General features: G+C 38.9%; 1 protein-coding gene and 1 long non-coding RNA gene across 3 annotated transcripts in view; one reads left to right on the top strand and one right to left on the bottom strand.

The window, feature by feature from the left end:
• Positions 1 to 10378, bottom strand: part of CHST8 (carbohydrate sulfotransferase 8) — a 149874-nt gene extending 139496 nt beyond the window's left edge. The window contains exon 1 of the mRNA XM_064459557.1: positions 10270 to 10378. Coding sequence (XP_064315627.1) covers positions 10270 to 10378 — 109 coding nt within the window. The remainder of the gene's footprint in view (positions 1 to 10269) is intronic.
• Positions 1 to 14804, top strand: part of LOC135314791 (uncharacterized) — a 179696-nt gene that overhangs the window by 153016 nt on the left and 11876 nt on the right. For both annotated transcript variants that reach the window (XR_010374284.1, XR_010374283.1), the window contains exon 2: positions 10310 to 10502. This is a non-coding gene — a long non-coding RNA (uncharacterized LOC135314791). The remainder of the gene's footprint in view (positions 1 to 10309; positions 10503 to 14804) is intronic.

Here is a 14804-nt window from a genome sequence, read left to right as displayed (position 1 = left end):
ACTCATCTGTACTGTAGGTCTCTGATTTCTAATCTGTGATTTCATGGAGGAAAGAAATTGTGTCCCTGAACTCCTTTTAGGAACTATGTCCTTGGCTTATTAACTTGCTTTAGGTTTTGTCCAATTTCAGGGGGGGAAAGGGTTGCATTTGTGTGGGTGGTATTATTTTAGGAGATGTCTTAGTTAATTATTTTCTACTGAAACATCACCTAGGAGATACTCTTTCTCCGTCATGCAGCTTGATACTTCATGCAGTAAAAGGTAACTCTTCCATAGTTCATTAAATTACGTTGTGGTGAACTTATCTCCACTGGGTCTCAATTAAGAAGTGAAGCCAGTGCCTTTAGAGGAAAAGGCAGAGAACAATCAGAATATACTGAATATATAATTTGATCTCTGGAAACAAGCAAGAGCAAAAATATCATGTGCAAATGTTTAGACATTAAGAACATGTTATGTCTCAAAGATTTGTATATGGAAGTATAATATAATTAGATCATCATTATTGTTCATTAGGAATACTTAGTACTTCTAAAAATTTAAGGTGTTCTTTCTAAGGTTGTTAACTACCATAAATTTACTGTAGTAAATATTCATTTTCCCTACTACTTCCCTTTTATCCATTTTAGCACCCCTTGAAACTTCAGTCACATGCATTCTGGGCATATTGTCTATTAACATGAATTGTAAAGCTGCAGTAAATTTTCTGTTACATTCTAACTTAATTAAACATTTTGGTTTCAATAATATTTTTTAATTTTCCTTTTTAAAAATGTTTAAAATATCTCGCAGAACTAGTCTCTCTGGATGTTTTTCTACAAAAAACCCATAAACCTGTTCTCATTAAGTAATTTCAAATGTGAAGAACAGGAAAGGAAGTTATCTCAACTTTTGTTTCCCACATCTCCTTTCCTACCCTTCTTTGTGTCCTGCACACTTTTTTTTTTTCTGTGTCTCACCCATTTACATGCTTTTTTTCCTAATGCTGTTGTTATAATGGTTTGCTGAGGTCTGTTAATTTAGTTTTCTTCTACAAAATATAAATCATCCCAAGAACCATTCTGCAGGTATTGGTGAAATATGCTACTGGGACAGGCAGTGACATGGCTAGTTTAACATGCAGCACTGAACATATCATCAATATATAGATGTTAAACAATACCTGACTTTGTATATTCTTGGGTAACTTAATTCCCTTCAATAGCATGAGAATGAGCAGCTCATAAATGCAGAACAGGAATTTTAATTGGGCAGCGCCTTAAGGATGCCTTCTGTTTACAAGGTAATAACATCTCTTGAGCTAAATGAATGGAGGGGCAGGTTTCAGTTTTACAGGTTATAAAAATCAGTTGACTGGTTTCCACTATTAATCTTGGCTGTTCACAGTATCTAAGTGAACTTGGTGACTGAGGTGCTTATGTTTGTTTTGGGCACGTGAATGGTATCCCAGCCCGGCTTAAGTTCTCACCAAAGTCTTTATGATGAGTTTTAACCAATTAACAGTGAACTACATTAAAGTCTCAATGACTACAAAATTGCTTTGCCATGGCATAAAATTCATGGTATCTGCCTGCAGGTGTATACATATCATTTTTTGTTTAAAATGGAGTAGTGAGAGGAATTTGTATTCTTCTCTGAGATAAGGATCATCATGTTTTTCCTAGTAGCTGCATGCACAATTAGAAGGGCCCAATTAAATCTGCATTCAGTTCACACAGAGCGGCAGTGCTTGCTGTCTATAATTTCTCCTGTGGTTTGACTTATGGGCATTAAGCTGTGCAGAACTTTATTAACAAATAAAGTCAAGTCAAACAAGTCAAGAAAAAAAAATCCAACAAGCTGGAAACTGGTATGTGGGATCTTGGCTGTTGTGCACTACCTACAGCTTGAGAAAAGGAGTCTCCCCTCCCACCCCTCTCAAACAGCAACTGGGCAAATGACATTTCCTCTGCTTAAGCTTGTGCCTTCTGTCCTCCTGGCTGGAAGAAAAAGTATTTGTGTGTCTCCTCTGCTTCCATGTTAGTCACTATGACTGCAGCAGGTGCAGGCCATCGACAGACTCCTGTGAATTCAAGCCTAAAATAATTCTAAAGCCAAATATACCTTTGTTTGTCCCAAGCATTATCTGTGCCATCATTACAGAAAGCTCAGCACTGCCAATCTTTATGCCCAATGGAAGGAGAAAGGTAAATGAATTAGAATAGAGAAGGAACAGGGCACTGGAGCACAGGCGCCTTCTTGAAGGATGAGGAATTTCATTCACAACCTGCTTTTTTTCCCCCCCTGAGGTTGTTCAGTTTCCACTGCTCCATAAAGGGACTTGATGTCCCTTGATTTCCTCCCAGCCTGTGTAACCCTCCTTGTGTATGTGCATACATACTCGGTGGCACAGCATGTTTTGCTTTCATCGTCTAGGAATACCCAAAGTCTGTAAATATTGATCTCTTGGCTAATGCACTACAAAGAGCAAAACATCAGACATCCAGCACCTGCAAAGAGTTTTATGAGAAAATGTGTGGTTTCCAACTAAAAAGCGGGAAGAGAAGCCCCAAAAGACTCCATTTCTGTAGGTATGAACAGCCAGTGGATAGCAATTCTGAAAAAAAAGGAGGGAGAAAGCGTGTCTGAATTGCCCTGATGTGCAGAAATGGCAACAGAGGAAGTGCCTGCTGCATTTTCCCCCTTAATCACCACATAGGTCTCCTGAAGTGGCTGAGACCAAAAAGGGACAAAGATGGGACTTAATTTTACAAGATGCAGAGTATTCTGACCCTCAGGCACTTCAAGCATTGGAGCAGAGCTAACAGTCAAGCCACTTAGTTGACATTGCAGTGCTTTTCTGCACTGATGCTATGAGCTGGCATTTTGTAGGATAGGGCCTGTACAGAAGATGATTAAAATTAGTTCATCACCTTGCGTATGTCAAGTGGTGACAGATCCAAATGCAGTCACTTACTTTCAAAAATAGATAGATTATTGATTTGGAGAAAATTATAAAGATGTCCACAAGAAGTTGTTCTTGTGTAGGGCCTATACAAGATCAGGTATTTGGCCTTTTATGCTCTCTTGACTGGTGCTAAAGCAGTAGTTAACTGGCAGTTTTGATGCTGATACACAAAGCAAGCCATAATAGAGAAGATATCCACCTTTAACTTCAAGCTCCACTAAAATAATGAAAAGAAAATTAATGTTTAGTAAATGATAAAGGATGATATTGCTGGAGAGAGGAAGTTTTGGTTAAGCTTTTAGGGGAACGTTAATAACTTTGAGAAATAGAAACATATATTATAAAACACCTTTAAAATGGCATAAACTTTAGAAAATCCAGAAAGTATTTTAAACGTATCTAAGCTCCTCAATATGGTATCAAGTTTTAAAAATCAAGCAAACTGAATGATAGCTGACATATGGAGGGAGGCTTTCTAGTACTGACACATTTTCTATGAAAAATTCAATACAGCCTTATATTTAGAATAAATGTTTTGAGGTGAAATTAAAGTCTGCTGATCAACTTTTGCACATTTCTGTAATGCCTCTTCAAATTTCCAGGGGAATGTGAGAAGTATCCAGACTTGATCCCTAGGAATATACTTTCCTAAAGCTGCTACTCTGAGAGTCTTCTGACAAATCATAGTGCAGTTAAGTTTTGCCTGTGATATGTTGCCAAGCACATAAATGAATGCAGCTCCGAGATGGCAGGTCACTTTTTATTTTGCCAGACACGGAAAAGAATTGCCAACCTGTGACAGTTTTTAAAAGTAGGCTTTAAAAGAAATATCAAACCTTTTTTTTTTTTTTACCAGTCAGTATCTGAGAAGAAATGCTCACAGAAAAAGAGAGGATAGTGAAATTTGTGGAGGTGGAAGCTGCATTATGTGAGTGATTTAGCACTACATCACTCTCCTTTTATGCTGATAAATACATTTGGGATTAGGTGACATGGACTTTATGCCAACAAATGAATGGGCAGTGGATCTGAGTTCAGTCATCTGATGAGTATGTGCACCACTGTGGTGGAATTATAACTGCTGTCAGTAAGCACTAGATTTTGTAATAATCTCAGTGAATACGCTTTAGTCTTGCATTTTTGTTTTAGAATCTTGCAGTGCTTAGGTACCTTGAATTCCCTACAGAGAACTCCTGTAATAATAGGAAGTGGAAACATTTAGCAGGTGAATTGCCTAATTTAACACAATATAGCGCAATTTATGAGCAGTAGGGCAGGACAGGAACAAACCAGAGCAGCTGTGGATCCCAATTCCACAGTCTAACACTGAAGTGCTCTGAATCTGTGAAGCACTTGCTGATGGTTGACAGAAAATAATGGTCCTATAAATGCTGGCCTGTGATGGTATAGCTTAAGAGCTGTATTTACTTTGATAGGCTTTAGGCTGGAAAAGTACTGACTTTCTAACTCCTAAAGTACATTAACAGAAACTGTAAAAAAAAAAGGAAAGGAAAAAAAAGTGTCGCGTTCTCAATACCATGTCATAAATAAATGCTGCATTTTTCATAAGACTGCCAAGGATACGGCATTGTCATGAAAGCAGGGAAAAAGTGTTGTAGGAGACAATCTCTGTATATTATTTATGATAAAACAGCTTATGCATGATTGCTTTCACCATTAGACTGCATTTCTTTTGAACAGGGTTGCAGTGGCACTGTGGTGTTGAGTTTTCTTTGTAACCAGCTGGACAGCGTTTGATTGCCCTACAGCAGTAGACTGATGAAGTCATTGCCAGCACTTCTTTCCAATGCAAAAACTAACCAGGTTCACATTCAAAGTCAGTCTAAACCACAGCTATTTCAAGCAATAGAAAAGGGAATATCATACTCATAAGACCACATTTCCCTTATAAGTGCCTTGCCTTAGCAGACAAAGCAATAGATCTTTTTCTTTTCATCCCGATAACTGCAGACCATTGGGAACTAGTCTGCACTCAGGGAACTTCTCTGCTGTGGGAAGTTCAGCTAAAGAAGACTCAGAGTATGCGACTGCAGAAGGTTCATCCATTCTTGAGTTGGTGGCAGCTGCCCTTACACATGGAACAGTGTGCCACTTCTGCTTGAAAAGCGTGCCTCTGCTACAGTCACCAGATTCACAGAATCACAGAATCACAGGTTGGAAGGGACCTCAGGGATCATCTAGTCCAACCTTTCTGGGAAGAGCAGAGTCTAAACAAGATGGCCCAGCACACTGTCCAGACAGCTCTTGAAGGTGGCCAACGGGGCCGAGTCAACCACTTCCCTGGGGAGATTATTCCAATGGTGACTGTCCTCACTGTGAAAAATTTCCCTCTGGTCTCCAATCGGAATCTCCCCAAGAGCAACTTGTGTCCATCCCCCCTTGTCCTCTCCATGTGACTCCGTGTAAAAAGGGAGTCTCCATCTTCTTTGTAGCTACCGCTTAAGTACTGGTACATGGTGATGAGATCCCCTCTGAGCCTCCTTTTCTCAAGGCTGAACAAACCCAGCTCTCTCAGATTCTTTTGTTCATGATTTCTGCTGACACTGTTAGCTGAGAAGCAGATTAAATGGCTTCCAGTTTATAAAGAGAAGTTGCACAGTATAGGAAAATTACTTCTGAAATTATACATCAATGCCAGTTCATTTCCAATTGTATTTATATAAAGTTTCCAGTATGATAAACAAGTGCTACATTGTGCACTAGGAAGTATTATGGAAATGTACAGCGAACATGGAGATGTGCATAGGACTGTAATTTGTAAGTAACAAGGTGTATGTGCTCTGAATAAGTAATTAAGAAAATTTCAGTATAGCTATAATATTGGTATTTGCTCTAAGGCTACTGCAATATACAGTAAGATTTCTGCACAGGGGGTCCCTTGTGCTGTCAGGTTTGCAATAGCATTCACATGCCAGCCCTTCTGTCATCTCTCCTTCCTCCCTCTCCTCCCATTCACACCCCTAGTAAAGGAGAAAATAAAGAAAATAACAGTATTATGTTAGGAATTGGTAGATGAGGTAAGGAGAGCAATCACTGCAGAATCTCAGTCAGCTGAGTTTCAGGCTTGGTGTATTCATACTTGACTTAAAAATTCTGATATAGTCAGACTGCAAAGCCATTTCCATTTTACTTGTTTTCTCCCTTTTGGAGCTTTCACAACATGCATCCTTTGAGATATATTTTCCACCTTTTACCAGCTCCCAGAGGAGTGTGTGTCCATATATATTAATCTTAAAAGCTCTAACTGAAAACTCTTACAGGTTTGTGAATTCAATAACCATATGGCAAAAACCCAATGATTTTTTTCCCACAGGCTTATTCACCATATAGATGTATAGGAATGTTAATACTTCCCCTGGTTTTCATTTAGCAAAATCTCCTATTACAAAAGTAGATACCATTTCACAATATCTCTTCTCACTAAAGTCCGTAGAGCACATGGTCTTAAGTACAGCTATAGATGTTGTAGTACAGCTACAGATACTGTGTCCCTGGTCCAACTTAGAAGCAGTGGTCCTGGAATTCATGACCTCAGCTGCCCACCTGATATCCATGACCACAGTCCTGTCTCCAGGCCCTGGACTGGCTGGTCTGCAGCTCAGAAGTTCGTGTAGGCATTTGAAATCCACCTGAGAACTATCAGGATGGGTTGCATCCTCTAGACTTTTCCCTCACTTGCTGACATTGTCCAAGTTGCTCTCCCTTGTACCACCCAAATGCAGCGCTCACAAATCCAAGTTCTCCATGCTGTCAGTGATCTCATAAACTGCAGTGGCCCTGACCGAAGCTGTGAGGGTGCTCGTTAGCCCTATCAACTCTTTTACTGTAAATCCTCTGGGAGAGGGCACATGCCATTATGCCAAAGATGTCTCCTGCTAACCACAGGGCTGGACAGGCCCCTTCCTAGCTGCTTTTGTGGTTCCAGGACAAACACAGTGATGGAGTGGCTGCACATTTAGTTAATGTAAAGTTTTTGCATGTTTAATATCTTATCACAGACAGGAGATATATACATTCAAGAGTCATTAGCATTAGGGTGGGGATATATATATTAAAATTTTCTTGAACACCATGTGCAAATGCGCTTGACTTACCCAAAACAAATAATTTACTGTGTCTGTTTTAGAATAATGTAACGATCACTGCAGAAGCCAAGTTTATATAATTATACAGGGAGAATTATTAGACAAGCATTATGTTTCTGTACGGCGTATGACTGTCATTCATACCACTTCTCAACACACACCCCTGCTTTATCCTGCTTTATCCTGCTTTCTCCATAGTAATAGCACTCTGCATAGATGCCAAGAAAACTACTGCTGCAAGTGAAGTTATTGTCTCTTTAATGACCACAGGAATATCTACTGAATTTAATATATTGCCTTGGGAAATCTGTTTTGCCCACCCTAAATGGCTGTCTGTCTTATATCTGCTGAAAGTGATGCGAATTATATAAATAAAACTACACAGACAGCATGTTTGTCCATCAGTGAAAAAGGCTCTGCACCCGCTATCCTGGGCACCTATACTTTGTAAGCATTGGTTTCCAACAGATAAATGTAATCAAGGTTTATATGCTCACAGAAGCCAACAGGATGGGATTGTTTCACTTGAAAGATCAGAAGAAAATTGTAACTAATGTTGTGGAAAATTACTTTGATATTGCTTTCTCGGTACAGCATCACAATTAGGTAGCAATGTGAAGCACAGGGAAAGAATAAATGAATAGTAACAAATCAACACAAACAGCTACTGTCAGGAGTACTTTGCTCGGTGAAAGTAATGTAAGCATTACTTAAAGTTTTATGACTGTGGATTTTATACTGGTTTAAGTAGTACATCAAGGTCTCACCATCATGCTTGCTAGGACTAGAGCAATCAAGAACAATTTCCGGAACAGACAGATAAAACTAAAGTACCGAAGTATTTTTATTAATCTTGTTTCATAAGTTGTACTATCTTAAATTAAAGATGACTGAGTGTACTAACAGTGAAAAAATGTCCTTTTGGACAATGCAAAATTATCCTATGCTGCTTTTCAGTGGAAAATAAATGTTACTGAATTTTTCTCCAGCTTTCCTGATGAGATTCTGAGCCTGGCAAATATGTTTTGCTACATAGTAACTACGTGGTAAATACAAAAGCAATGGCTAATCCAATAAAACTTTGCCATGAAGAATCTGTTATCTGAATCTGTTAGCTTAATGACACATGCATTTATTCGATTCTATTGAGGGAGCAATCAGACAAGCAAATGATAGCAATGTCTGATCTCCATTAGAAACAGGCCCTTTTAAGGAGAAACACCCAGAACAGAGGGAGGGAAGGATTCTTCTCAGCTCGCCAAAATGTTACTTGTGATTGACAGATTTTCACAGAAGACTGTCTAGTGATGAAACATGCCTACCTGTCTTTTTAATGAAATGAATGGATATTTTTTCCTGTGTGTTTTAGTGATAACTGGTATCATTTTCAGAAGCAGGGGATGTGAGGAGTTTGAATCCACTGGGAGCTGAAAGCACTTAACACACATGAAAATAGAAAGAAGAGTAATTGTATTGAGCACCTTTTACTCAAGGGTAAAGTCTGGTTCCTATTAACATAAATAGTAATTGAATGTGAGAATTGAGCAATTGCTTACACACCTTTGGCAGTAATAGCATCGTTGGGATGTCATGTTTTAGCTATGCAGAACCCTGCCCACAGCAATCGCGTATGTTACAGAGTGAGTTTCCCTGTTGGGGGGTAGGAGTTCTGTTCAAACTTTTATTTAAATGTGCTTAAGCATCCCCTTCTACAGTTACATCCCTCTCAGAAATCACTTCACAGTGTACTGCAATCAGCAGACGGCATTCCAAAGGTTTATAGTAGAGAGAACAGGGGTACGATAGGTCAAGATGAGGGACCAATAATGAAAAAATGGAGAAGAAATAGCACTGGTTTTGAGACACTAGAAACTCCTTCTCTTTCAGGAGCAAAGAATTAACTTGTCAATATAAAGTTACACAATATTAGGTGCATTAGAGTACTGCCTGCATTTGCTGTCCATATGTCTTTCCCCTCACCCCCAATCTACTGGCCAATTTCAGTCGAATGTGGCCAGTACCGCCAGTTTTAATCTGTAAACTCTATTGCATCTAAGTATGCAAAAATAAATTGCGAAACACTGAAGCGGCTGGTTAATTCTCTGCTTTGCATAACACTGATGAATCATTATTTTTGTAGTTTCAGCTGAGTGGCTGCTTTCAAAAATGGTGTGCAGTTGGACTAAATAATAACCATATTAAAGTATAGATTGTTTAGTGACATGGAAATAAGCACTTAATAAACCTGGACACAGAAATTAGCACTTAATGTAATTATTTAAGAGTTATCTGTATTAGGGTACAGCTCCTTTAAAAATGTTAATAATACTTTAAAATATATACAGTCGTGTTCACTTTACAATGAAGATGTCAATTGAATAGACTTTTTATAAAGCACATATTTAGTCAAAGGAGAATTTCAGTGCATATAAAAGCAAACACAGTGACCAAACCTCAGTGCACAGGGGCATTATTATGAGCGGGAGTAACTGCACTGACATTTGTCTAGGCTCCAAATCAGCCTTCATTATGGCCTTAGTCAAAGACAAAGTGACTGTAAGTAAATCAAGAGATCTATGCTTTTTCATACTTCTTGTGTGCCCCTCATTTAAAAGGAAACCACTATTTGAGCCCACAGTTTTCTAGTTCTCACACTGATGCAGTCACAGTCCAAAGTTAGTAGCACAGGATGATGGTGTGCATATGAATGAAAGTTATGAAAAGTTTAGTGGAAGTTAAGCGCATTAAAGGAATGCATCCCAAAGTATTTGATGTTTCTTGCATAATTCATTTATGCATCTCTTATTTTGCATCTTCATGACACCTTGAACACCATATACAGGCAAAGGGGGATTCAGAGGCATGTATTTGCAGGAAATTAACTTTTGGCAATATTTCTCATTTTCATATTTATAGGGGTATAGCTGGTAGCAGAAATTGGTCTCAACTTTAGCAGAAAATTAACTCCATGCAGCTGGACCCTGAACACCTTGGCAAAGATCCCTGCATAATCAGTTAATTGGTTCTTGGAACTGTTTTTTAAGCAAACTCCCTTTTTTTTAAAACGAAATTGTTAATTAGTTTCAAAATAGCCTTCATTTAAAAAATTACCTTTGTTAAGGTAACCCGTGAAATATGTAAAACATGTGAAAGGCGTAAGTACAAATTGTTGAACATGAAAAAGCAAGTGAGTCAAACAGAAATAGGAATGCTAACCTGCTGTCTGCTGATGAACTATTTCTTCTGGATCCTGCAGGTGAATGAAGACAACGAGCCCAGCTGCTCCAAACAGCAAGATGAAGGAGAACATACATGTCAGCCTCATAATTATTGTTCTCAGATCAATCCAGTTCTGACCCAGGAAAAGTACTGCACGCAATCTCCAGGGCACTCTTCACTCATAGTCTCGTCCCCTCATCTGGAAGTCTGGCGCAATACGTCTACAAGAGGTATAAAACAAAACCCCTAAAACTTAACATATAGAGCATTTATTTCTTCAGTGCAGATTAGTAGATTTGAGTCCTTGTTTAGACCAAATAACTGATTTCTCTAGTATTTCTTTGGTACAGTTAATTGCAGTTATTCAGTTATTATTTCTGCCCCATCAATTTGTGTTTAATTATATGTCATTGTTTTTAACATGTTGAAAAGACAACGTAGAATAGTGTTAAAAAGTGCAGTTTGGGAAAAATTATCGTGCCATGGCTGCAATTTGCACAGAAAGCCCTCTTAATATGAAGCATGCATCACTTTTTATTTTCCACCGAAAAATATGAAAACTATAAAGTGAGATAATGTGGGGGAAATGATCACAAGAGCTGCACCTTGCATGTCAAACATGGGAGGAAGGATGAACAACTGGCAGCTGCTTGACTCACCCTTGATAAAAACAGTCAAACTGAAACGGTGCACCACAGGTCACCATGCTGCCTCCTGAAAAAGCTCTGCAGGCATATTGATTTCCGAGGGGAATACTGGTCACTGTGCTTGGACCTCCTTTTACTGGCTTGCAGAAAACATGAGAAAAGAAAGCATGGGCAGCAAGCGGGCCCTCTCTGCAGGAGTGACTGGCTCTGCTGCCCTTCCTCCCCTGGGAACTCCCAGTGAGTTTCTGGGCTCGGTTCACTCGGTGAGTGAATTCTCACTGCTCACCCTAACACTTGCTGTTAGGTGCAGTCCCAGTGAAACAGCAGCAGCCCTAGTCCTAGACAGGCATGTTGTGTGTCATTCTAAACCCCTCGCTGAGCACAGCCCTAAGGCAAATACTTCGCTTTAAGCCCGTGAATAGTCCCGATGGAACCAATGTCTGTTCTGGTAAGATACTAAGAAGTGAACAAATGAAAGAATGGGAACCAGAGAGAAAAAACATTAGAGGTGCCAATTGGCTTTATTAATGAAAATAAATGCTTTTGCCACACAACTGTGGTGGTCCTGCATTTTTCAGTAACACAGCACGGGCAGTGGAACTGGTTCCCAAAAATGTTACCGGATTTGTTATCAGCAAATTATTGAGCACAAGGGCTCAGACTAGAGAACAGCAACAGGTCGCACGGGTGGCGATCACTTTGCTTTTCTCATATTTCTAATCGCAAATGCAACCTGGTCTAACAGAAAGTTTTTGAAGGTGGCCTTTGTTTACAAAGGAGATTTTAAGTACAGAAAGACTGTGTAACAGTAGTTTGCAGGGAGAATGGGTTGTGGAAAGATGATGATTCAAAGTAGTTATGCCAGGAAAAGACTTTAAAGATTTGTTCTCAATGTGTCTGGAGTATTTGGTGTCAGGGGCAACTTGTTTGCTCTTCATGATTTCCATAGCAGGTTTTTAATTTTCTGCAGTGTGTAATTTCTAAAGTGCATCAACAAAGAGCACTAGCTGTGCAGTCCTGATGAAGTAATTTCTGTGACTCTGATTGCTAAGGTTATTTAATGGCAACTATGTTTATTCAGTATGTAAAGTAGCTGGAGCTCCAGGCCAGGAACACTGGTGGATGGTTGTATCTTAAATGAATGCAGAGCACCAAGTTCTCTCTATAGGCAAATTCAGCTTTATTTTTTTGTTAAAATTGTGACAGACATTAACTGTGGGTTTTTTGGTTGGGTTTTTTGGTTTTTTTTTTTTTTGCCTTAAACCTTTCTCATGCCTTTAAAAGTAAAACTAAAAGAAAATGTTGCTAAGTTTTTCAGCACTAGCATAGCCAAAACCTTATGGGTCCTTGTGCAGGTCCATCTGTGCCTGTTGTGTGCATGTGTATGTAGTATGGTGGACTTTTTGCACATGTATTTATTTTATAGATATATGTATATATTTAGGGGTCAAATGCTAACTTTAAAGCCCTAAGGGAGTCAGATTAGGGAAGGAGGATTAACCTTCAAAGCAACTTTGTTTAAATTCCAAACACTGCTGTTATAAGCAAACAATTAGGGAACATGAACCACCCTCTTGTCTGGTTCACTACAGAACTTGTTTGCACCACATAGTCAGTGGTTTGGGTAAATGGGTCCTTCAAACCAAATCCACCTGTGGCAAGGCTGGTACAACACCAAAATCACAGCATTGTTTTGTAAAACCATTCAGTTGGAGCTTTCTAAGAATTGTATTTCATTACTTAATATAAACATTTTCCTTTTTGTAACCAATTTACACTCTCTGCATGCCTGTGGGGAGGAGGATGTTACTACCCCAGCTTTACAGGACAGGTGTGAGGCAAGCGTCTTGCCCAAGACTATTCAGAAAGGCTGTGACAGAGCAGAGAGTTGAAGAGTCTCCCAGCCCCTAGGCTGGTATCGGCGGTGCTGCCCTTCTCTGCTGGGAATGCCCTGGCAGCTGGTGTGGTAGAGAGCTGGCAAGAGATGCCCGATCATAATTTGAGAGACAGCAGCTTAAAAACATCCACTCCCAAATAACAAAGGTTTTATATTTGCTTAATGCTGAGTTTTAATGTAATTTTTTGAATTAATTATACCCTTGAGCAAATATGGGTTTCTAAACCAATTATTATTAGCTTAAAATGCTAAATAGTTTTCCCTGGTTTTGATTTGTTGAAATGTTTTTGTTTGAAGTAGAGGCAGCATCAAGAAAGAAGATCCCTAGCCAGTTTTTAACTAGTGCAAGAAATGGTACAGTAGCAGTCTTCCCAATGCCTTAAGATGCAACAGTAACAAAAGCTAGATGAAAGCATATATCGAAAGAAGAAAAGGCCACACATACTTGCATAAATCTAAAGAAAGAGTGCTGCTTATTACCTGTTGCCATTACATGTCTTTGCAAGCAGTGGATACAGAGGGACTCCAAGAAAGAAAAAGAACAAGAACCTCTTTCCTCTCAACAGAATTATTACCTCTCAACAAACTTCAGAGATCTTTAAATTATGGGTCTAGTCTTTTCCCCTCCTTTTTTCCCTGTAATTATTTTTGCATTCAGTTGACTTTAATTAACGTGTCCTAGGAGAGCAAGCCTGGTAAATAGGAATGGCTGTTTTATACATGCTGAGCATGTGCTTTCTGAGCCCTCCCAGGCTGGTTCCTAGTTACAGGAGCAGAGGAACTCTGAAAGCAGTTAGCACTGACTGATAAATGTGAATGAAGTATCCTGATTAAGGAAACATTTGAAAATATTGTTAAACTCAAATAATATAATTTTTTTAATGGATCAGATAAAAAACTACAAAAAACTTAGTGGACCATCAGCTAACAGTTTCTTCAGGCAATATTTCCTCAGGTATATGAGGGAGAGGGATGCTCTACGTAGGAGCTTTGGATTGACCCATGCAGAGTCCCATCACATGTGAGGCAGTTTTTGGATGAATCCATAGCCTTCAACTTACACTTTGGATTTGCAGTCACATACTTTAACTGTGCTCCTCACAATAGGCAATAACATATTTGTATAATTTTTATTAGTATTATGGAAAGTGCAAGAAGATAAGGTTGCAAGCAGCTTCCAATCTAAACTCTATTTTCTGCTGCCCTGCACCTATTAAACAGATGAAGAGCAGTTCACTAGAACGTGCAATTATGAATTGAAACGTCTAACTTCTAATTTATTCTTCCGTTATACATTTCTGTGGTGGATAAAACTCATAGGTATCAATATATGTTTTTCTAAGGTTTCCCATTAACATGTTATGTGAATGCCCTGCCCTTGAAAGCAGCTGAAGTATGTGTATGCATGGATAATAATTAGCACTCAGATAGCACTTTGCAGTTCAAAGACATTCATTAATCACCACAGTACTCCTATGAATTGTGAGGTGAGGAAGTATTAGCATTGGGTAGGAGAATAGATGTTGCACCATTAAAGCAAGCCTTTTAAGGAAAAAAGGTATATGGTTTTAGGTAAAAATAATCCAAATATATTTGTGGAAACTATTTTAATACTATAGAAAAATTTTCAGGCACCACATCTTTTACTTAAACAGAAGCAGGACTGATTCCCCCCCTGCTCCCAAGCAGTACTGAAAGACACTGCAAACCAATATGATGGGAAAGATTTATTTAAATCTATTGGCAAGAGTGGCACTGAAAGAGGTGCTTTGTAGGTCTGCTTTTTCCAATCACTCCCTGCAAACCTAATGGCTGAACATTTTTACTGTGAGCAATTTGACATTATGATAATGGATCAGTCCAAGAAAGACAAAGAGACAGTTTTCTACCAATATCTCTGTTGTTTTATTCCTCATCTGAGATGGGTCAGCCAGGCTGCAGGGTTGTGTCTGATAGCACACGGCTGTTTGTTCATTCATGAGTTTTGT

This window comes from Phalacrocorax carbo, chromosome 8 (genome assembly GCF_963921805.1).
Source record: "Phalacrocorax carbo chromosome 8, bPhaCar2.1, whole genome shotgun sequence".
Taxonomy (NCBI): Eukaryota; Metazoa; Chordata; class Aves; order Suliformes; family Phalacrocoracidae; genus Phalacrocorax; species Phalacrocorax carbo.
Note: the sequence above shows the minus strand (reverse complement) of the source record. Positions and strands in the feature narration are given on the sequence as shown.